Source organism: Nerophis ophidion, linkage group LG02, assembly GCF_033978795.1.
Source record: "Nerophis ophidion isolate RoL-2023_Sa linkage group LG02, RoL_Noph_v1.0, whole genome shotgun sequence".
Classification (NCBI taxonomy): Eukaryota; Metazoa; Chordata; class Actinopteri; order Syngnathiformes; family Syngnathidae; genus Nerophis; species Nerophis ophidion.
Window position 1 is genome coordinate 32,555,402 of NC_084612.1, and position 24,124 is coordinate 32,579,525.

General features: G+C 40.1%; 1 protein-coding gene across 1 annotated transcript in view; it reads left to right on the forward strand.

The window, feature by feature from the left end:
- The first annotated feature begins 648 nt into the window (after positions 1–648).
- The window catches only part of cgnl1 (cingulin-like 1), an 80,284-nt gene continuing 56,808 nt past the window's right edge, over positions 649–24,124 (forward strand). Inside the window, exons 1-3 of the mRNA XM_061881915.1 lie at positions 649–808; positions 18,879–20,445; positions 23,446–23,540. Coding sequence (XP_061737899.1) covers positions 18,931–20,445; positions 23,446–23,540 — 1,610 coding nt within the window. The 5' untranslated portion in view covers positions 649–808; positions 18,879–18,930. The remainder of the gene's footprint in view (positions 809–18,878; positions 20,446–23,445; positions 23,541–24,124) is intronic.

Sequence of the window (24,124 nt, forward strand, 5' to 3'; positions counted from 1 at the left end):
TAATCTCTTTGTATGATTTTTTTTTTTAAATTTGCGTTACGTTCAATGCAACGCATTAAAATCAGGACACTTTACTTTCCACTAGATGGCGCTCCTCTAAAGACATGCAGAAAAGGGCAACTAGTTGAACCTACAGCAAACTTTTAGGTTTTTTATCAATAGGTCTGAAAAGAATTAAACTTGCATTGTTGATGTTAATGTGCACAGTTTGTCTTAACGTTGCAAAACTTGTTATCTTCTTCTATCAATATAGCCTGTATTGATTGGTTGATTATTGGTTGAAACTTTTATTCGTAGATTGCACAGTTCAGTACATATTCCGTACAATTGACCACTAAATGGTAACACCCGAATACGTTTTTCAACTTGTTTAAATCGGGGTCCACGTTAATCAATTCATGGTAATGATTCTGTATAACATACCTATATTATATAGGTGACATTTTGAGGTGTAAATTTTATATTATATAGGTGACATTTTGAGGTGTAAAGTTTGCAGTATGTAAAACTTGATTTGTACTTTGGTTGGTTTTGAATGCTAATGAAGGTGTCCTGGGTCCAGTTGGTCCAGTTTGTGTTGGCGCTTCACAAGGAGGAGGTTGGCCGGCGCGCTTGTTTCAGGAGGCGGGGCGGGCCGTAGGAGGGGCGGACCTCCTCCGCCTCCTCAGATTGTCTCTCCCAGTGAGCTGCACTGCGATAAATAAGTTGCTGAACTACGGTTGGGGCACTTTGCTAACTGTATTAATATTGTAAATATATATTTTCATCTTCAGATATCTGGAGAGAAAAGTCAGCAGGACTGTTTGTGGTGAGTCGGCAACATTTTTCCCTGATGTTCGGTTTGTTTGGCTAAACTCAGCAAGTGGCGACAAAAGCAGATTTCAGGTCACTTGACTTGCTTTAAACCTTGTATTTAACGGCGTGACTAAGCCACGGGAAGCGAGTATGGAGGAAATGTCAGGTTTTGAACAAGCTGATGGAGTTTGATGCCACCTGTAGCTACGAGCAGCAATGTGAAATGAGCACACAAAAAGTGCGTCAATTCAAAAGTGGCGCTGGTTAACCCAGAATATTTCCTCCTGTTGTAATGTATTTGTATTTAGCGCTAATATGCTTCCCTGGGTGTAAATCATTGCTGTGGTCTTTCAGCTAAACTTTATTTAACATTCACAACAATGGCGCCTTTTAGGGCTTTTGTTTTCTTTTTGTGACGCAGTGCTGCTTATCACTAATGTCAGAGCAGAGAGTTCCCATGGGAAGATAAACATGTGCTTTGTCACATCAAAGTAGGGACCTGACATTCTAACCCGGGCCTGGTGTTGACCTTTGGGCCGTGAAGGCAACACAGCATCTCTGTAGCACTCTACATTGGACTATATTGTACTAGGGGTCACATTTCCAGAAAGCTGAGGACCACACTTCTCTTTTTTACTATTATTCTTAAGTTGTAAATGACTGTTCTTTGTAGTTGACATTTGCTTTTGGTCTTTTTCTTTCGCCGGAGCCCTAGTAGCCAAAATATACCATACTGTAAGTGTCCACTGCAGTGTACGTTTGCCTGTAGGGTGGGGTTATTCCAAATTGATGGACAAACATTTTTGCAGCAAATTGCCACAAATACTAAATTTTTCCTTTTGTATAAACTTGGACCAACCTGGCTATTCAACTACATAATGAAGAAGGCGGCAGTTTCAAGGGCAGTATTTTGATGTCCGGCTCAGGGGCCGGACATCAAAATGCGCATGTTTTGTCAGAAAGTGCCTCTGCAGGTTACATTTCTTCAAGACTGTGTTTATTTAATTGCAAAGTAAACACATTAACTTTCACACTATCAATCAATCAATCAATGATTATTTATAAAGCCCTAAATCACTAGTGTCTCAAAGGGCTGCACAAACCACAACACAAACCACTACGACGTTAATAAATTCATTATTCTGCCATTGCTACGTGTTTCCAGCGTGCGCAGCATTTAATAATACGAATAAAAAGAACTTCTGTTTTTTGAGGATTGACGTTCCTTCTTTTGAATTGTTTTCCTTTATTAGTTTTATGTATTTACACTACTTCTTTCATTTAGGTTTTTAATAAAATACAAACATGAAATGAACATAACGAAAGTATAACGTCCATTGTCTATTTTACATATATAATGTCCATTGATTATTTTACATACATTAGATCACTGGTACACGTACCCCTGGGGGTACTTGAAGGTATGCCAAGGGGTACGCGAGATTTTTAGAAAATATTCTAAAAATAGCAACAATTAAAAAATCCTTTATAAATATATTTATTGAATAATACTTCAACAAAATATGAATGTAAGTTCATAAACTGTGAAAAGAAATGCAACAATGCAATATTCAGTGTTGACAGCTAGATTTTTTGTGGACATGTTCCATAAATATTGATGTTAAAGATTTCTTTTTTTGTGAAGAAATTTTTAGAATTAAGTTCATGAATCCAGATTAATCTCTATTACAATTCCCAAAGAGGGCACTTTAAGTTGATGATTACTTCAATGTGTACTAATCTATATTTATAATTGAATCACTTGTTTATTTTTCAACACGTTTTTAGTTATTTTCATATCTTTTTTTCCAAATAGTTCAAGAAAGACCACTACAAATGAGCAATATTTTGCACTGTTGACCTAGTGCTGTATTTTACTTCCTTATCTCTTGTTTTCAACCAAAAATGCTTTGCTCTGATTAAGGGGTACTTAAATAAAAACATGTTCACTGGGGGTACATCACTGAAAAAAGGTTAAGAACCACTACATTAGATAGAAGGTTTAGTGTTAATATATTCACACAATAAACTAAAAGTGTTTACACTGAACACAACTGAACCGAACACATAGAAATTGCACAACATTCACACACCAAACATTGCATGTCTATCCATCCATCCATCCATCCATTTTCTACTGCTTATTCCCTTTGGGGTCGCGGGGGGCGCCGTTGCCCATCTTAGGTTCAATCGGGCAGAAGGCGGCGTACACCCTGGACAAGTCGCCACCTCACTGCAGACAAAGTTTTTTAATTTAAAAAACGCATCACAACGTTCGCTTTTTTATCAACATCACTGATTACTGCTCACTGCAGACTTCATGAGAGCCGACTAACAATAACACATCATTTACTCTACAATGTCTGCTGTCATTAGCATGCCGACTGCAAGGATGTTCATATTTTATCCTTTAGCTGTAGAATGACTCATAATGCTCGCGAAGAAAGGGGGAGTGGAACCAAACGTCTTTTTGTGTCGCTCTCACCATTTCCGGTATTAAATTGACTGTCAAAGTGTACCGACCCAAAATATGTCCTTGTCCTTCTACTATCCAATTGAAAGGCATGATTTATGACTTATAATAAAGTGTGACTAGCAAGAAAACAAGACCGCAGTTGGTTGCATGTTCCTTGGGAACCCATGAGATAAGATGTGGGGTTCATCAATGCTCAATTTTAAGTCCCATTCTTTTTAATCTTTATATGCCGCCTCTTGGGGATGTCATCAGGAGAAAATGCATCAGTTTCCACAGTTACGCTAATGATGCACGTACACGTACATTGCTGTGTCTCCTGATGACACAGGACCAATATATACCCTTTTTAACTGCATCAACTCATGGTTGACAGTATGTTCCGTACAGCTCAACCAGGACAAAACAGAGGTTTTAGTAATAGACCCTGACGACCAGAGAGAGAAACTTTTACCAAAATCCCAAGATTTTAAACCAACACGGTTTATAAAAAAATCTGGGCTGGATTTTTGAGTCGCAGCTGAATTTCATCCCACATATTAAAAATATTACAAACATTGTCTTTTATTGTCTTAAAAACATGGCCAGAATTCGCTCGTTTCTCTCTCAGGCCAACAAGGAGGTGCTAATGCATGCTTTGATTTCCTGTCATTTGGACTATTGTAATGACTTACTTTCTGTCCTTCCTAAAAATAATATCAAAAGTCTACAATTACTACAAAACTTTGCTGCACGCGTCCTGACGAGGGCGGGAGCACATTACACCAGTTTTAAAGTCGCTTCACGGTCCATTTCAAAGTTCTATTATTTGTTTTTAAATGTCTTAATGGCCTTGCAATTTCTTATCTATGTGACCTGCAACTTGGGTCACCCCTACAATGGGTTCACCACTCATAGCAGGGGCCATAGAGGTCGGGTGCATTGTGAGCTGGGCGGCAGCCGTAGGCAGGGCACTTGGCAGTCTGATCCTCGGCTACATAAGCTAGCTCTTGGGACGTGGAACGTCACCTTGCTGGGGGGGAAGGAGCCTAATCTAGTGCGTGAGGTAGAAAAGTTCCGGCTGGATATAGTCGGACTCACCTCGACGCACAGCAAGGGCTCTGGAACCAGTTCTCTCGAGAGGGGATGGACTCTCTTTCACATTGGCGTTGCACGCAGTGAGAGGCGACGAGCTGGCGTAGCAATTCTTGTTGCCCCCCGGCTCAAAGCCTGTACGTTGGAGTTCAACCCAGTGGACAAGTGGGTAGCTTCCTCCACCTTCAGGTGGGGGGACGGGTGCTGACTGTTGTTTGTGCTTACGCACCAAACAGCAGTTCAGAGTACCCACCCTTTGGGATACACTCGAGGGAGTACTGGAAAGTGCTCCCCCGGGTGATTCCCTTGTCCTACTGGGGGACTTCAATGCTAATGTTGGCAATGACAGTGAAACCTGGAGAGGCGTGATTGGGAAGAATGGCTGCTCGGATCTGAACCCGAGTGGTGTTTTGTTATTGGACTTTTGTGCTCGTCACAGATTGTCCATAACAAACACCATGTCCAAACATAAGGGTGTCCATATGTGCACTTGGCACCAGGACACCCTAAGCCGCAGTTCCAAGATCGACATTGTAGTTGTGTCATCGGATTTTCGACCTCATGTATTGGACACTCGGGTGAAGAGAGGGGCGGAGCTTTCTATCGATCACCACCTGGTTAGCACCTTGCATGGCAGCTCCCTCCATCAGTGTGTGTGTGAATGGGTAAATGTGGAAGTAGTGTCAAAGCGCTTTGAGTACCTTGAAGGTAGAAAAGTGCTATACAAGTACAACCCATTCATTCATTCACCTGGTGGTGAGTTGGCTGCGATGGTGGGGGAGGATGCCGAACAGACCCGGCAGGCCCAAACGCATTGTGAGGGTCTGCTGGGAACGTCTGGCAGAGTCTCCTGTCAGAGAGAGTTTAATTCCCACCTCCAGAAGAACTTTGAACATGTCACGAGGGAGGTGCTGGACATTGAGTCCGAGTGGACCATGTTCCGCACCTCTATTGTCGAGGCCGCTGATTGGAGCTGTGGCTGCAAGGTAGTTGATGCCTGTCGTAGCGGTAAACCTAGAACCCGTTGATAGACACCAACAGTGAGGAATGCCGTCAAGCTGAAAAAGGAGTCCTATCGGGTTCTTTTGGCTCATAGGACTCCGGAGGCAGTGGACAGGTACCAACAGGCCAAGCGGTGTGCAGCTTCAGCGGTTGCGGAGGAAAAAACTCGGACATGGGAGAAGTTCGGGGAAGCCATGGAAAACGACTTCCGGACGGCTTCGAAGCAATTCTGGACCACCATCCGCCGCCTCAGGAAGGGGTAGCAGTGCACTGTCAACACCGTGTATGGTGCGGATGATGTTCTGCTGATCTCGACTGCGGATGTTGTGGATCGGTGGAATGAATACTTCGAAGACCTCCTCAATCCCACGATCACGTCTTCCTATGAGGAAGCAGTGCCTGGGGAATCTGTGGTGGGTTCTTCTATTTCTGGGGCTGAGGTTGCCGAGGTAGTTAAAAAGCTTCTCGGTGGCAAGGCCCCGGGGGTGGATGAGATCCGCCCGGAGTTCCTTAAGGCTCTGGATGCTGTGGGGCTGTCTTGGTTGTCAAGACTCTGCAGCATCGCGTGTACATTGGGGGCGGTACCTCTGGATTGGCAGACCGGGCTGGTGGTTCCTCTCTTTAAGAAGGGGAACCAGAGGATGTGTTCCAACTATCGTGGGATCACACTCCTCAGCCTTCCTGGTAAGGTCTATTCAAGTGAACTGGAGAGGAGGCTACGGCGGATAATCTAACCTCGGATTCAGGAGGAACATTGTGGTTTTCGTCCTGGTCGTGGAACTGTGGACCAGCTCTGTACCCTCGGCAGGGTCCTTGAGGGTGCATGGGAGTTTGGGGTAACGGACTATCTGATTGTGGCGGTTCGCTCCCTGTACGATCAGTGTCAGAGAGTTTGGTCTGCATTGCCGGCAGTAAGTCGGACACGTTTCCAGTGAGAGTTGGACTCCGCCAAGTGAAGGCGTTGAGGGGTTACGGTTTGGTGGCCGCAGGATTAGGTCTCTGCTTTTTGCAGATGTGGTCCGGATGGCTTCATCTGGCCGGGATCAACAGCTCCCACTGGATAAGTTCGCAGCCGAGTGTGAAGCGACCGGGATGAGAATGTGCACCTCCAAGTCCGAGTCCATGATTCTCGTCCGGAAAAGGGTGGAGGGCCATCTCCGGGTTGGGGAGGAGACCCTGCAACTCCTCCCCAAGTGGAGGAGTTCAAGTACCTCAAAGTCTTGTTCACGAGTGAGGGAAGAGTGGATCGCGAGATCGACAGGCGGATCGGTGCAGCGTCTTCAGTAATGCGGACGCTGTATCGATCCGTTGTGGTGAAGAAGGAGCTGAGCCGGAAGGCAAAGCTCTCAATTTACCCATTTATCTACGTTCCCATCCTCACCTATGGTTATGAGCTTTGGGTCATGACCGAAAGGACAAAATCACGGGTACAAGTGGCCGAAATGAGTTTCCTCCCCCGGGTGGCGGGGCTCTCCCTTAGAGATAGGGTGAGAAGTTCTGCCATCCGGGAGGGGCTCAAAGTAAAGCCGCTGCTCCTCCACATCGAGAGGAGCAAGATGAGGTGGTTCAGGCATCTGGTAAGGATGCCACCCGAACGCCTCCCTAGGAGGTGTTTAGGGCACGTCCAACCGGAGGGAGGCCATGGGGAAGACCCAGGACACGTTGAAAAGACTATGTTCCCGGCTGGCCTGGGAACGCCTCGGGATCCCCCAGGAAGAGCTGGACGAAGTGGCTGGGGAGAGGGAAGTCTGTGCTTCCCTGTTTAGGCTGCTGCCCCCGCGACCCAACCTCGGATAAGCAAAAGAAGATGGATGGATGGATGGATGGATGGATGGGCTAAAGACATCCATCCATCCATTTTCTACCGCTTATTCCCTTTTGGGGTTGTGGGGGGCGCTGGGCCTATCTCAGCTACAATCGGGCGGAAGGCGGGGTACATCCTGGACAAGTCGCCACCTCATCGCAGGGCCAACACAGACAGACAACATTCACACTCACATTCACACACTAGGGCCAAGTTAGTGTTGCCAATCAACCTATCCCCAGGTGCATGTCTTTGGAAGTGGGAGGAAGCCGGGGGTACCCGCAGGGAACCCACGCATTCACGGGGAGGACGTGCAAACTCCACACAGAAAGATCCCGAGCCCGGGATTGAACCCAGGACTGCTGGACCTTCGTATTGTGAGGCAGACGCACTAACCCCTCTGCCAACGTGAAGCCCAGGCTAAAGACACATTTTCTTAAATCAGGCTTTTTACTGGTCATCTGTTTTTTATTATTTTATTGTTTTTGCTGTTTTTTATCATAATCAGTAATCTTTATATTATTATTATCGCAATGTTAAGTTTTCATTAAGTTTAAGTTAAAGTTAAAGTAACAATGATTGTCACACACACACTAGGTGTGGTGAAATGTGTCCTTTGCATTTGACCCATCCCCTTGTTCACCCCCTGGGAGGTGAGGGGACCAGTGAGCAGCAGCGGTGCTGTGCCAGGGAATCATTTTTGGTGATTTAACCCCCAATTCCAATCCTTGATGCTGAGTGCCAAGCAGGTAGCTAATGGGTCCCATTTTTATAGTCTTTGGTATGATTCGGCAGGGTTTGAACTCGCAACCTACCGATCTCAGGGCGGACACTCTAACCACAAGGCCACTGAGCGTTAATTTATTAATATAATATTTTAATAATTTTTTTTACATTCATTTTATAACATATATATATATATATATATATATATATATATATATATATATATATATATATATATATATATATATATATATTAGGGGTGTAACGGTACGTGTATTTGTATTGAACCGTTTCAGTACTAGGGTTTCGGTTCGGTTCGGAGGTGTACCGAACGAGTTTCACACAGACATATTAAGTAGCGCACCGCTTGTTGTGTAAACAATGCACACCGAGGCGCCATGAATTGATTTATGTGGACCCCGACTTAAACAAGTTGAAAAACTTATTCGGGTGTTACCATTTAGTGGTCAATTGTACGGAATATGTACTGTACTGTGCAATCTACTAATAAAAGTTTCAATCAATCCAAAAAAAAACAACACACGCCATGCTAGCAGCGACTGGCACAACACCGGGCTACGATAGACTGACCATACCTCCTCTTTTCACCGGAAATGTCCTCTTTTGCGGGGCTGTCCAGGTAGAGTTTCTTAAATGCCTCAAATGTCCGGCATTTTAAGTTAGGGTTGCGTGTATTTTCAATGTATGTTCAGGGTAAAGAAGGGGGGGGCGGAAAAAAAAAAATTGTGTGCGCAGCAACATTCGTGAGGGAGGGGCAGAGACAGCAAGAGCGAGAGAGTTATGATAAACGCGCATGCCCCGCCAGGTTTTGCTTTTTACCCAAATATTTATCAGATTTTATTTTTTATTATCTATAGCAGGGGTGTCAAAAGTGTGCCCCGGAGGCCATTTGCGGCCCAAAGCTAATGTTGTAAAGGCCCGCGGCACATTCTAAAAATACTATTAAAATAAACAAAAACGTAAACAAAAGTGAAATAAAAAGTTTAAAGGGTAAATGTTATTTAGAAAAAGTTGCAATGTTGACTAATAAAACAAAGCTGTTTTGTTTTTCTTTCAAACTGTCATTGCTCAAAACATAATACTGAATCAAAATCAATGTTATTATGAATTTTTGACCGATCCCAGTTTCCGATTACTTCACATCAAATATTCCACTAAGAAAAATATTTTTGGTGTAAGATTTAGCAAATTTGTTAAATAAATAACCGAAAATGATCCGAACTATGATCTCTAAACCGAGGTACGTACCGAAACAAAATGTTTGTGTACCGTTACACCCCATATATGTATATATATATATATATATATATATATATATATATATATATATATATATATGTATATATGTATATGTATATATGTATATGTATATATGTATATGTATATATATATGTATATGTATATATATGTATATGTATATATGTGTATATATATATATGTATGTATATATATATGTATATATATATGTATATGTATATATATGTATATATATGTATATGTATATATATATGTATATATATGTATATGTATATATATATGTATATATATGTATATGTATATGTATATATATATATATATATGTATATACCTGACAACTCTTGATGGTACAATCCATATAACACGTCTCAGACAACGTCACGCTAACTTCACGTGACACCTCTGATGAAGGCTGCAGAAGCAAGGTAGCCCAAACTTGTCAGGTACAACACTTTACCTTACTAGCCTATAGAAATCAACCATTTATAAATAGTTAAATGTTGTTACCCACATACGAAAAACGAGCAGCACTCATTGAAACAGTATGTGGGCATACTTTTATTTTGAGGTGTCTCGTTTGGTCTGTCGAGAGATGTAAGGTAGCTACTTCCGGGTATGGCCAACAAGGTATTTGTCATTTGTTGGTATTTTACTTGGTAAAATGTTTGATCCACATGCTGTGCATGTTATTATTTTTACATTTGTAACATGCTTTATTTATTACAATTTTCACGGTGAATTTGAATTGAAAGTAAGCCTTCAAATAAATCAGTTCAAGAAAGCCATTGTGTCTGTGCTATTTGGAGGGAGTTACACTTTCTAACCTCACTAATGCCTTGCATCGTCTATATTAGATATATAACAACAGGGGGGGATTGGCTTTGATGAAATGTTGGTTCGGGTGGATGACGACTTTAGTGATGCGGTTGCGGTTGATATAATTGCCTATCCGCGCATCTCTAATATGTATATATATATGTATGTATATATATATATATATATACATATATATATATGTATATATATATGTATATATGTATATATATGTGTGTATATATATATATATATATATATATATATATATATATATATATATATATATATATATATATATATATATATATATATGTATATTAGGGCTGGGCAACGATTAAAAAATTTAATCAAAGTTAATCGCACTATTTCTCAGATTAATCGCGATTAACTGCATTGTATACGCAAAGCCCAATAATGAATTCAAAAGTAGTGTGTAGTGCACCTTTATTGGAATATTCTCCCACATGAACAAAAGCGCCAAAACATTTGTTGTGCAAAGACAATTTAAATCAGTCCTTGTTAAACAGTAGCACTTAAATAGCATATTTTATGAAAATCAACTCAAAAAATGTAAATACAAACATTTAAGCTTATTGCCACTGCCAGAGTATTTAAGTTATCCTGTTTGTTATGGAAAATAAATATAATCTACATACAAATCTCTGAGCCACAATCATAACATCTGAACAGGCAATTTCTGAGGTAACAGCAGAAACATTTTTTTTATCAGGGATCTTATGTTTAAAAAACCTATATTATAGGTATTGGGCTGTTTCAGGGAATTTTTGATCAAATTATCCGTAGTAGCAATATTAATAATGTTGTATTTATTCTGCGTAGTGCACTTAAAACAATCATGACCATATCTAGGAATTGATATGATGGGAATTTTCCGATTGTTTGCTTGGTGCTTTGATAAACTGAACGCATCATACACATGGTACTATATTGTGATGTTATGAGCCAGGGAAAAAGAGAACTACCCTACCCAGTATGCAACAGGAGTGACGAGCATGCGCGGTAGCCCGGTAAAGGTTGTGTGTCGCCATGACGGCATCTTGTATGTTGCGATATGCACGCTCTGAAAGTAAACGTTAAGAACTCAGCCAACACGCCTCGTCTGCATTATTCCTAAATAGACAGACAACACACATACTCCGCAAAGTATTCCCATGCTAGCTAGCCGGTCTAGCAAGCACGCGTCATTCAGTCCAAAACGGCCCGATCTATCCACATTCAGAATTGTCTGGCGGTCGTAAGTGATCCCGGAGTGACCACGTTGTAAGCCAGCCATGAAATTTGCAGAATTGTCCGGTATTTTTGCCAAATGTTCCATCTTTACCAAGAGCCCCTCGACGTCGAGGCACGTCCGGGCGTCGCCATCCTGCTAAGAAAAAGCGTTAACAAAATAAAAGCATTTAAACAACATACGCAAATGTGCGATAAAATAATTGTCGGCGTTAATAAATTGATGAGTCAACTCGTAATTAACGCATTAATTTGCCCACCCCTAATATATATATATATATATATATAGATATATATATATGTATATATATATATATATATGTATATATATATATATATATATATGTATATATATATATATGTGTATATATATATATATATATATATATATATATCAATCAATCAATCAATGTTTACTTATATAGCCCTAAATCACTAGTGTCTCATATATATATATATATTAGGGGTGTAACCGGGCGACGTGCCAAACCCCAGATAAACCCAAACTCATGAATGTGGCAACAGAAAGCAAAAACTTACACAACTCTCAGCGGTGGATCACTCGGCTCGTGGGTGTACGAGGGTGTACGAGGGTGTACGGGGGTGTACGGAACGAGTTTCTAAGCTAAAGTCTTAACAAGCTGCTCTGCTTTCTGCCTCTGTCTCGGCACCCAGCATTGTCCCACCCACACAACCATCTGATTGGTTACATACAGAGCGGTAACAGCCAATCAGCAGTGCGTATTCAGAGCGGTAACAGCCAATCAGCAGTACGTATTCAGAGCGCATGTAGTCAATGCTTCAGCGGCGAGCAGATAGGTGTTTAGCAGGTGAGCATAAGGCAGCGTACTCTCCCCAAATGATAATAAACACCTCCCAGTCAACTAGTGGTAACAACACTATGAGCCCGTTGACCTTCTAGAAACTTAAACTGCAGCTCAGCTCGCTTGCAGTCCTGGCTTGAGGTGGAGGCTAATTAGCTTTCAGCGTAATGTTAGCTCATTTTGCGGTGTGCGTGTGTGTGTGTGTGTGTGTATGTGTGTGTGTGTCTTACAGACAGCAAAGCCCTGTCTGTCTGTTATTTCACTTTACCTTTTTCTGTGTTGAAGCAGCAAAAAAGGACATTACATTAAATGAAGAGTCTGATAGTTGATATAATAATGTAACTGCATCATAAAGCCTACATGAACTCCATGATGTTCAGGGATGAATAGTCTCCCCTATTGCTATTGTACTATTTATTCAGCTCTAGTTACATTAATCATTAGTAATGTTGCAGCCTAGTTTTGAATGGCAGGGTCCCTGCTATCACATGTTGATAAAAATATAACACTTACACAACAAAAAATAACTACAGGCTTCTCAAATGCTGTAATAAATTAAACATGATGAGTTGACTTGAAACTGTTTAATGTTACACTTTTTATATGTAGAAGAAAAGTTTTGTAATTTTATTTGATCTGAGCAACAGCTTGAGACAGTTTAATCTTGATTAACGTGGGCAGAATTATTATAGTGTTCCCCATGTTAAAAGGATAAAGCCATTTTTTAAAAATTTGGTAAATAAGTAACCCAAAAATGTATATTTTGTTGTTTTCTTACTGTACCGAAAATGAACTGAACCGTGACCTCTAAACCGAGTTACGTACTGAACAAAAATGTTTGTATACCGTTAAAACCCTAATATACAGTATGTATATATTTCATTTTTATTACATTTTTTCAGTGTGTTAATTTTAGTTATTTTCCAGTGTGAACACCTCAAAGGTGGCGTTGTCATGTTTTGTTTTTTCTTTGTTAATAGTGCTGTATGCGTGTATATATGTGTATGTTTTCTTTTTTCATGTCATGTTTTGTTTTTTCTTTGTTAATAGTGCTGTATGCGTGTATATATGTGTATGTTTTCTTTTTTCTTTCTATTATTGTTTTGTTTGTTTTTCCTGTAAACCACTTTGTGTTTGCCATTTGCGTGTGCATGAAAAGTGCAAAAAAAATGTAGTTTTTGATTTGATCGGTTGACATCGGCACACAGCCTCGTGATCACAGCGCCGCTATAAATAGTTAATCTGCATTAGCGTTTTTAGCAACAATATTAATAATACTTGGTTTATTTTCAAGTCACAAAATGCTAATGAAGAATTGTTAGCAGTTTTCGAATGTTTTTTTATTGGGTTTTATGGGCCGAATAGAAGACGTCCCAATGACTCAGCTGTAAGCGGCCTATAATTTAAGTTTTTTATGAGTTACAATGCTTTAAAAAAATAAAATAAAAACTAATCCGTCATCATGTCTTTCATAATGATTGTGAACAATTGGCAAAATTCCCAAAAAAGTGCAGTTCTCCTTTAAACTGAACACGGGGTGGATTTGGTCCCTGGGTCGCCAGTTGAATAGCCCTGACATAGGGGCTACTGGCAAGAACCTAATGTAGTCTGCATATGAGCTCTTGTGTGTTGGAGGCATGTGGCATCGACAGCTCTCACCCTCCATCTCAGGACACCTTTGAGTTTCTTTTTTGGGGTTTACTTCTCACTGCAACTGCATGACCTGTACCTTTTCTCAGTTTTAGAAGGAACCTAATCTTCAGTATGGCTTTAACTTACCGTATTTTTCGGACTATAAGGGGCACTTACTTATTTTCATTTTCTCAAAAATCAACAGTGCACCTTATTACCCGGTGCGCTTAATGTACAGAATTATTCTGGTTGTGCTTACTGACCTCAAAGCTATGATATTTGGTACATAGTGTGTAATGATTGGTGTGACCAGTAGATAGCAGTCACACATAAGAGATACGTGTAGACTGCAAGATGACGCCACTAAACAACACCAAAACGGCTACTGTAGTTCGACGTACTGTGATTCAACATATGATATTGTTATGGTGTGTGTGTATAAGGACTGCAAAATAACACCTAGGTTATTAGCAGACATATTATCTGCCGTTTTGTTTCGCAATATTGTGCAAAACCAAGTTTTCTTACCTTCTGGTACCTGCTGATGTGTATTTGGGATCCTGAAACTCGTGAAAATTTGCGTGGGTAAGCCATTGTAGTCCGTGGCAACACCAAAGTCGATAAGCTCCTTCTCTTTCTCTTTCTCTATCCTCTTGTTGTGGGGCACTCATCCTCTGCAGTTTCCATTTTAAATATAAAGTAGCATAAAGTTCTAACTTATATCTGTCAGTAGTCTCACTATGTAAGTGCTAAAAACTACCGGTGTAGTGGGTTTACATGTACATAATTCACCCAAGTAACTTTAGTTATTAGAGAGTTCTGATCGGACGTTTTTAGGGGACACATTTCCGGTGTTAGTGTTGCACTAGTGAGCCACAGATGAGGAGATGCTGCTCTGTTTTTGATTTAAGTAAAGTCTGAATGTCATTAAAACAGTTAGCTCCATCTTTTGAGACTTCTTGGACTCCTGTCCTTACACGCTACAAAGATGACGTGGAGAAGACGCTGTCGAAGTGGAGGCAGGTAAATAAGACCGCCCACAAAACGGCGCATTCCTGAAGCGAAGGTCAGAAAGTGACTTGAAGATGGTCTGTAAAACATAATCCATGCAACATTTTGACCAAAAAAACCACAAGTAAGTGTTTCAAATTTAATGGAAAAAAATCATAATATGATCCCTTTATTGCGCCTTATTATCCGGTGCGCTCTATAGTCCGAAAAAATATGGTAATTCAAACACACTGCAATTGCAATTGAAATGGGATAGTTTAGTTCCAACAAAATACCATCACGTTTACACTCGCACAATCGATTGATGTCCAAAAAAGAAGTAGAAAAAAAGCAGTGCCCATTTAACCCTACTTCTGCTCCATTTTGTTTATTTACATGTAGGGCTGGGCGATATATCGAGTTTGTATGATATATCGATGTATTTTTAAACAAGATATGAATTGAGAAAATATTGTAATATCTATATTAGGGCTGGGCGATATATTGATACAAATGATATATCGCGGGTTTGCCTCTGTGCGATATAGAAAATGACTATATCGTAATATTCAAGTATATGTTCTCACGCAGTTGCTTTTAGCTGCCGGCATTACACTACAGCCGTTTCTCCGTCCTTCTCGTCTCTCCTTCTCACAGAGACTTAAAACAATCCCACCTTCTTACATACGTCACATACTGTCGCTCGTGTAGCGTCATATGCCCTCGCCGAGCAGAGAGGTAGCAGCATGGCTAACGTTAGCTAAGGCAGGTCGTGCAAGCGGAGCGGTGCGAGTGACATTACAAGAGAGAGAAGGTGCGAAACTGATCACAAATGGAGGAAGAACAATAAATGCCCAAAAAACAGCAGGGGGTCCATCATCTGGCGGTGGTTTGCCTTCAAGCGGGAAGATATTCAGCAGACAACAGCAATATGCAAAGTATGCAGCGGAAGTGTTTCTACAAAAGGTAGCAGCATTACTAATTTGTTATTTAATTTAAAAAGTTACCCGCAAGAGAATGAAGAGTATTTAATAAATACAGTTTTGGTAAATTAACTTAGTTGTGATTTCCCTCTCTGCATGAAAGTTTGAAATGAGCATATATTAATGCAGTATGAAGAAGAATGTTTTAATGTTGACACATAAAATCATCATACTGCTGTAATTATATGCATCAGGTGTTCATTCAAGGCTAAGGCAAGATATCGAGATGTATATCGCGATATGGCATAAAAATATCGAGATATTAATAAAAGCCAATCTTGCCCAGCCCTAATCGATATAATTTATTTAACGTTAAAATGACCAAACTCAGCTTATTTGTTGTGTTCCTTGTTCTCTCCCACACCCCTCGGCGGGTTTTCGTAACCCCTCCCCTTCCTCCTTCCAAGACGATATGAACATCCATGATTGGTTGGTAACTATGATGCCAAACAGGGGCAACATAGGGCGGGTCATGGAACCAAGAAGGGAAATCACAACAGACATTCCAAATGACGACGAGAGTTTTTGAAGAGAAGAGAAGAGAAGAGGGAATTTTCAAGCAGGCGATTTGTGTATTAAAAAAAAATAGTGGAAGATGGCAGACGGATTCTCTTCCTTAGATTTTTCTTTTAGCAATGTAGACGACGTCCAGGAAACCCACGATGCGTCTACTTGGCCACATTTGGATAAAAAGTTCATTTGAGTTGTTTACCATGTAAGCCCAAATCAAAACTGCTCTTCACATGGAAGACGTGGGATAGACATTTAAGGACACACATGATTGTGGACATGTGATGACTTTTGCTACAGTATAGCCAGTCCAAATGCTACATTTCATTTTTATTGGTGTTTTACAAGACAGAACCTGACATTTTGTCAATTATTTCTACTCTTTATATTTTGACATTAAATAGTTGAATCATTTTGAAACAAACATCAAGATGATAGTCGCACAATTAAGTCAACGCCCTTGAGACGTTTGGTCTAGTAGGACCACAGAACCGTACGTGTGTGGAAGCCCATTATGTCATCATTTTCGAATTAAAAAGTGCCTGCCTGCAAATGTATTTCTTTATCTGAGTTTGATACATTTTGTATTATTTGCACAGCTATGTTATTTATTTTATGTAGAAAGAATATGTTTCTATTTATTTATACATTCTTTGTTTTTCTATTTTTTTATATACTACTGTGTTACTTAAACAGTTTCTTTTCTGTGCTGTTAATACCCATCTAGACTAACTGGGTTAATAAAAGTGCCACTGACTGTTTACAGTACAGTTGTTATTCACTTCCATTTCAATGAATCTCCCTCAAAAGTGAATATCTTTATATAAATATTTTCACGGGAAAATATATCGATATTTATCGAATATCGAGTTTAAGTAAACATATATCGAGATATCCTTTTTCGTCCCTATTTACATGTGAACATTTTCTTGCTTACAATTACACTAAACATTAGGTACACTTCCAAAATACCATGGATTAATAAGCTGTTTTGTGTTTTAAAAAATCTGTCTTTGCTAATAATGCTCATTTGATTTTCTTATTTCAAGAAGCATATTCATATTTTTTGTATATGGTTATTATTGTAGTTGGAGTTTGCAGTGCTGCACAACTGCACTGAACCACACTGAGTCATTTCTATTAATGTGACTACATAATTAGGTTACATGAGAGATCAAACAGAGAGAATAAGCTCTCAGTATGATGCAGTGCAATACATGAGCAATATTGGCTGCTGTGTTTTTATTACCATTGTTGATTTGTTTAGCTTGCAGGATGAAACAAAAAATCCCTATTTATTTAAAACTTCATAGAAGTAGCATAAGGCAGTGATGAATCCATACATTTTAGTGTGGCCTTTAATTTGATTTATTTTTTTTTACTTACGTTTGTTAACATTACACGTAAACAAACAGAGATTGAGAGTCAATTTTATTTTTATGTTTGTTTACTGACATTTCTAGACATTCCAATTGGTGAAAAAAAACATGAGGAATAAAGGTTTATTGTGTTTTAAAGGAACACTTTCATGTTATTATCTATATACTATGATTAAGTTAGCGCTTAATTTGGTCTCAAAATAAAGCTGACAATAATATAGTGAATCGGCAATTATTTGTGGGACTATACATCGTCCAGTAAAATGTATTGTCGGCCGAGGCCTACCCATGAGTAAGACAAACCCAAGCTCAGTCCGAAGCGCAGTCACGGTTTACAGGCGCAGGCATTTCTCTGTGCATGTGTGTGGTTTGGTTCTTTGTGGTGTGCAACAAAATTTATACTTGTATTGTACACCAAATATTACCATGAAGGTTTTCAATCATAATACATTTAGAACATTAATTAGAAAAAGCAACCTTGGCAGAGCTCTGTATCTAACACATTATATGTAATTAGATTGTGCAGGTGTACCTAATGCAAGGGTTTGTGGTTCTGTTTTACTACAAAAATCCCTCCCATTCCTGCCAACCCGGTCCATTGAACCCATTTTTTAAAACGGTGCCTCTTTAAAAGTAAAGTGTGATATATCCTGCCTTGGTTGGCCTTTGTTGTCATTTTTATCAGAGGCCTTCTTCCAGGCTCGTCATATTGTAGCATCAGGTAATTGGGACACTATCAGCAAGGCAAACAGGAACTTGCTGAAAGCCTATTGTCCAGAGCAACACATGTTGCCTGCTGATGGCATTGTCTCTTAGTACCTTCCAAGGCATAAATACTGTGTATCTGAGGAACATTCAGCTCCCATCTTTAGTGTTTGTACACAGTTTAAAATTTATTGGCTGTCATGTTGACAACCTAGCCCTTATTGTAAATTACTAAATTTTCTCAGAGATCGTTCCTATGCAAATGATAACTTACAAATACTTCACTTGGAATCATGCCAGCGTGATTTCTCATTGTTCAATACCACTCTAGGTAAACAATCCATGCATCATACCAAGCCTGTTAGTCACTCTTTTAAAGTGTACCTGATCATACAGTAAGTGCTGTTGAAAACAATGGGCCTTATCTTGAGTCACAGCTGTGTAAGGTCTTACAGGTAACTATTTGGAAACATTTAAATATTCACTCTCTAATGCTTCATCAGAACCAGAAACATTTTATTTTTGTCTGATGCTCCTTAGCTTTCTAAAAATGTACCCCCTGAACAATTTCGTTGAAGCACCTTGTTGTGTACAATACCATCTTATTCACAACTAATAGACTTTCTCTTATTCTTCTAGTGGAAGGCCAGCTGATCCAGGGAGAGAGGTTTATCCTCCTGCCGGCTTCCTGATGGAGTCATACCAACTGACTGGTATTCCCAATAGTGGGCCGCAGCAGGGCTACACACAAACGTCTCGCACTACCCGTCTCCAGAGTAATGTCGGTGGTACATATGGTCTCAGCATCCGAGTCCAGGGTATTGATGGACACCCATATGTTGTTCTGAACAATCAGGACATTGACCCTAATAGTAATGGCTACATTGACACAGATGGCTCTTTTATTGACAACTACCAAGAGTATGATTTCCGAGGAGACAAAGAGGGTGGACCCAAGAGTCCCTTTAGGGAGTACGGGTCTCAGAAGATGATGCAGAATGTCTCTTCAGAGTCACAAGCAAGGAGAGCACAAAACCTTCTGAACTTCCAGAGGCATCCTGAGATACTGCAGCCGTATGACCCAGAGACTAACTCTCTAAACTTCCGCAGTCTACCTTCGAGGCCCATGTCTATGGCTGATACTGGAACTCAGTCTTCATCTACTGTACCTGTGCCGTCCCACACAAGACTTTCTAGCCTGGACCAGAACAAAGATCCAACACAATCGAACAAAAGACAAAGTCCGTCTCCGACCCTGACTGATGCTTCATGCCAAAAACCCAAATCCCCTCCTCAGTCTTTGTTCTCAACCCAGAAGAACAAGTCACAGGCACAAGTGGCTCAGCCGCAGTCCAAAGTTTGTCTCAGCAACCAGAGTCCACCTCCGTCCAAGCCAACACCTAAAGGTAATCCGCAACCGTCCTCTTCGTCCAGTGCCACGAGTGAGCGGAACAAAAGATCATCCAGATCTCCCACTTCAGTGAGTAGCACAAACTCCAGCCTGGAACGCAAACGCCGCGAGCCAGATGTCCTTCCACTAAGAAGGTCTGACTCCAGCGGACCTGTACTTTTGTCAACTTCTCGCTCTCGCCACTCCTCGTCATCCTCCACCTGTAAGCACCAAGTGGATGACCAAATGGAGGCGCTGTACGCTGATACTATCAACCGCCACGAAAATCGGCGCTACATTCCTTTTATCCCGGGGTCGGGAAGAGACATTGACACAGGATCCATCCCAGGTGTTGATGAGTTGATTGAGAAGTTTGACAGCAAAGATGGCAGCCACCATCGGCGGGGACGGGCCGGACGAAGAAACAGAATCAATCCAGAGGACAGGAAGCGCTCTCACAGTGTGGATAGTGCTCTTGGACGTCCGTTGGATGATTCCAGCCACCGTCGGGGCACATCCATAGAACCCGTCCTGCGACCCTCACAGCTGCGGCTGCAGAGGACAGCAGGGAATCAGGACCCCTGGTACATGGTCAACTCCACGCCACAGTCTCGTGCCACCAGTGCACCCGGTTCTCCCCAGACCACCATGTCTACCGGTGTAGGGTTCATCCAGGGATACAAAAAAACCCAGGGCCCTTTTACTGTTGTGACGCTCAAGAATAAAGACAAAGTGGGCAGTGTGTCTCCAGCAAGCAAACTGTTTTTATCAAAGTCTGCTGGTGACAAAAATGCCAGTTCAGACACTGATGTACAGGTAAATAAAACAAATACCAAATCAACCATAAAACCAGGTGTTACTGTAGCCTGGTTTATACCAGTGAAGTTGTAAAGAGTAGAAAACTAGGTTATCCATTACTGTATCACTTTTTGGCGCCTGTCTGTTTAGGCAACAACCACAGACGAACATTAGTTGTTGGTAGTTCAGGATTTCCCCCAGACTGCCACTATTTATGCGGTGATGGGGCATGGCTAGGGGCCTTGAGGCGGCGTGGTCAATATGGCATCATCATATATACTATATTGTGTATAATTTTGACAATGATGCATATCCATCCATCCATTTTCTACCGCTTGTTCTTTTCGGGATCGCAGAGGTGCTGGAGCCTATCTCCGCTGCATTCGGGCGTAAGGCGGGGTTAACCCTGGACAAGTCGCCATCTCGTCACAGGGCCAACACAGATAGACAGACAACATTCACACTCACATTCACACACTAGGGACAATTTAGTGTTGCCAATCAACCTATCCCCAGGTGCATATATTTTCGTTAAAAAGGCTACGCTAATGTTTTATGTATATTTTAAAAATGAAGCAGTTATTAGTAATAATAATTTTCCTGTATTATATTGTTTTGCTCTCTTCTTCAATTTTTGCTGCTTATCGTAAAAGGAACACAGGATTCACTTCATTCTGCCCTTCCTGAATGTTGGAATTTAGTTTGCAAATATGTAAACAGTCTTTTGAATTAGATATGAAAAATAGGCAAAAAGAGGCGATTCAGATGCACTTTTTTTTTCTCCAAAATAAAACAAAAAGTAAAATTTCTATGATATCTAAGATGTTTTTCAGAGTTATAATGGCCAATAATTCATAAATATTAGACAATATACAGTATGTCTATTCATACAATATAGTACTGAAGAAAAAAACGTTTTCAAAATAAAATAACATTTCAAAATAGCAACATATTTTTAAGGTGTGGTGGCTTTTATTTCAATTACAATCAAAACAATCAATTGCATGTTGTAGAAACCTTGTAATTTACCATTGTTAGGTCCAGGCATCAGGCTTAGATGGTAACTAGAGCTAACATTCCAATTCTCCCAGAATTGTTAAATTCTTTTGTTTTCAATTTCTATTTTCGATGCCTGACGAAAAACAATGGCCGCCCACTATGCCCTGAACAACAAAGATAAAATATCTCCCACAATTTATTTTTAAAGGGCGTATTTTGTCTAGTTATTGCAGTGGTTCTCAAATGGGGGTACGCGTACCCCTGGGGGTACTTGAAGGTATGCCAAGTGGTACGTAAGATTGTTCAAAACTACTCTAAAAATAGCAACAATTCAAAAATCCTTTATGAATATATTCAATGAAAAATACTTCAACAAAATATGAATTTAAGTTCATAAACTGTGAAAAGAAATGCAACAATGCAATATTCAGTGTTGACAGCTAGATTTTTTGTGGACATGTTCCATGAATATTTATGTCATAGATTTCTTTTTTTGTAAAGAAACGTTTAGAATTAAGTTCATGAATCCAGATGGACCTCTATTACAATCCCCAAAGAGGGCACTTTAAATTGATGATTACTTCTATGTGTAGAAATCTTTATTTATAATTGAATCACTTGTTTTTCAACAAGTTTTTATTTATTTTTATATCTTTTTTTCCAAATAGTTCAAGAAAGACCACTACAAATGAGCAATATTTTGCACTGTTATACAATTGAATAAATCAGAAACTGATGACATAGTGCTGTATTTTACTTCTTTATCTCTTGTTTTCAACCAAAAATGCTTTGCTCTTATTAGGGGGTACTTGAGTTAAAAAAATTTTCACAGGGGGTACATCACTGAAAAAAGGTTGAGAACAACTGAGTTATTGAATGGACATTTCATTAAGAAAAAAAAAACCCCTCCAGATATCGCCTTCATTTACACCATGCAAACTTTTGTTTAAGATTTGAGATACATATTAAAAGGTATGGATGGCGTTTCATAGCAATTCTCCAACAGCGGTATTACTTCGAATCTCCCCAAAAGCCAGAGGAGTCCCTGTACTCTGCATCAACCACAGTGCTTTTGTGTAGCTCCTTGATGAGCCTGATGATTTAACTCCGTCACCTACGTATAGTTACCGTGTTCACGTCATGAAGGTCTGGGAGGAAAATGTGATTATGGCGGTGTTAACACGGTATTAGCCCAAATATTGCGATGCAAATATGGTCGCTGTCGTTTTTTGCACATAAAAAACATTTTTAATGAGGGCCATTTCAAACCGCCAAGATTGTCACGAAAAATGTAACATGTTTGCTTTTTTTTGTCGTGTCCCCACCGTGAACAGAGTTCATTGTGGATGAGTGATGGATGACCAAGTTTTTTTGTTTGGCGCAAACATGGTCTTTGGCGCAGCACGGCGAACCGGCAATGTTTAAACCCCCTTTTTAGTAACCAGAATCTCAACGAGGAATCTGAACCGTAACTCTTGAAGTTCAAACAAACCCTAATTGTTTTACTGACACTGCAGCATCATCCCACTTACTGTACACACTTGTGGGGTGGACGCAGTAGCATGTGAAAAACAAAAATAATCATTCTCAAACCTGCTAAGCTTTTAATACGTTTTTAGTTCCTACAGTGAGTGAGTAAAAAGAGTCAGGGGTAAGCAGAAGCCCTTGAAATATAATCCAGAAAATCAGTTTGTAGGGAGTAGGGGAGGCCCTAACTATATTTATATTCTCTGGCTCACTGTGCTAGACTTTGAAAACCCCCTCAGTAACCTAACACCTTTTATTGGCAAATAGCTTTTTAACTTATGGTTATTGTAGTGACTTTATGTATTTTATGTTCTCAATGTCAGTATATGTCAGTCATGGTGATGAATAATAAAGTATGTTTTTTCATGAATTTGGGTCTTAAGATGAAAACGTTGGCAAACATTCAGATTGTCTGCTCTTCTGTGAAATAAGGTTGTTGATTTGGAACATGAATTATTTTCTGACCTCTCGCTCATTTCCCGTCTCATTCAGGCAACACCGGATCTCCTGAAAGGTCAGCAAGAGCTTTCACAACAAACACATGAAGAGACAGCAAAGCAGATTTTGTTTAATTACCTAAAGGACGGGTGAGTTATTAGTACAGCTTAAACTTTTTTTGCTTTACTCTCTATTTTCATGACAGATTGATGCTGTAAAAATACAAGTTTGGATTTTTGGGCCACTCAACTTTTGACAAATACCACACTTTAAGTACCGGTATTGCATCAGTTATTCCGTGGGAGTACACTTTTTTTTTTATCATAGTTTGACTGTTTATGATAAAATTGATGGAATGTGTTCTTTTTACCCACCCAGCTATGCAATCCAGCTGTGTAGAGGTTTTTTTTTTCTTGGCATCTCACTTTCTCCTCAGTGTTTCCTCTCAACCTTCAGTGTGAAGCCTTTGTGTTAGTCTGTAATCTGACACTCATTGACTGTCAGGGAATGTATGTACTGTAGGGTTAAGGTTGAACTGAGGAAAGCAATCTTTACAGTCCGTTATTTTTCTAGCATAGTTTGTGAGAACCTGTAAATGAAAAGTCTGAAAATATACTAAAATCAAATATCACCGCATGTTGATATTTTAACATCAAGTTTTGCAGTTTTCTGTAGCTTTTTTGCATGTGCTGTCAAAAAAGAGCAGGAAACTGGTTGGGTGTGTCAGGACAAA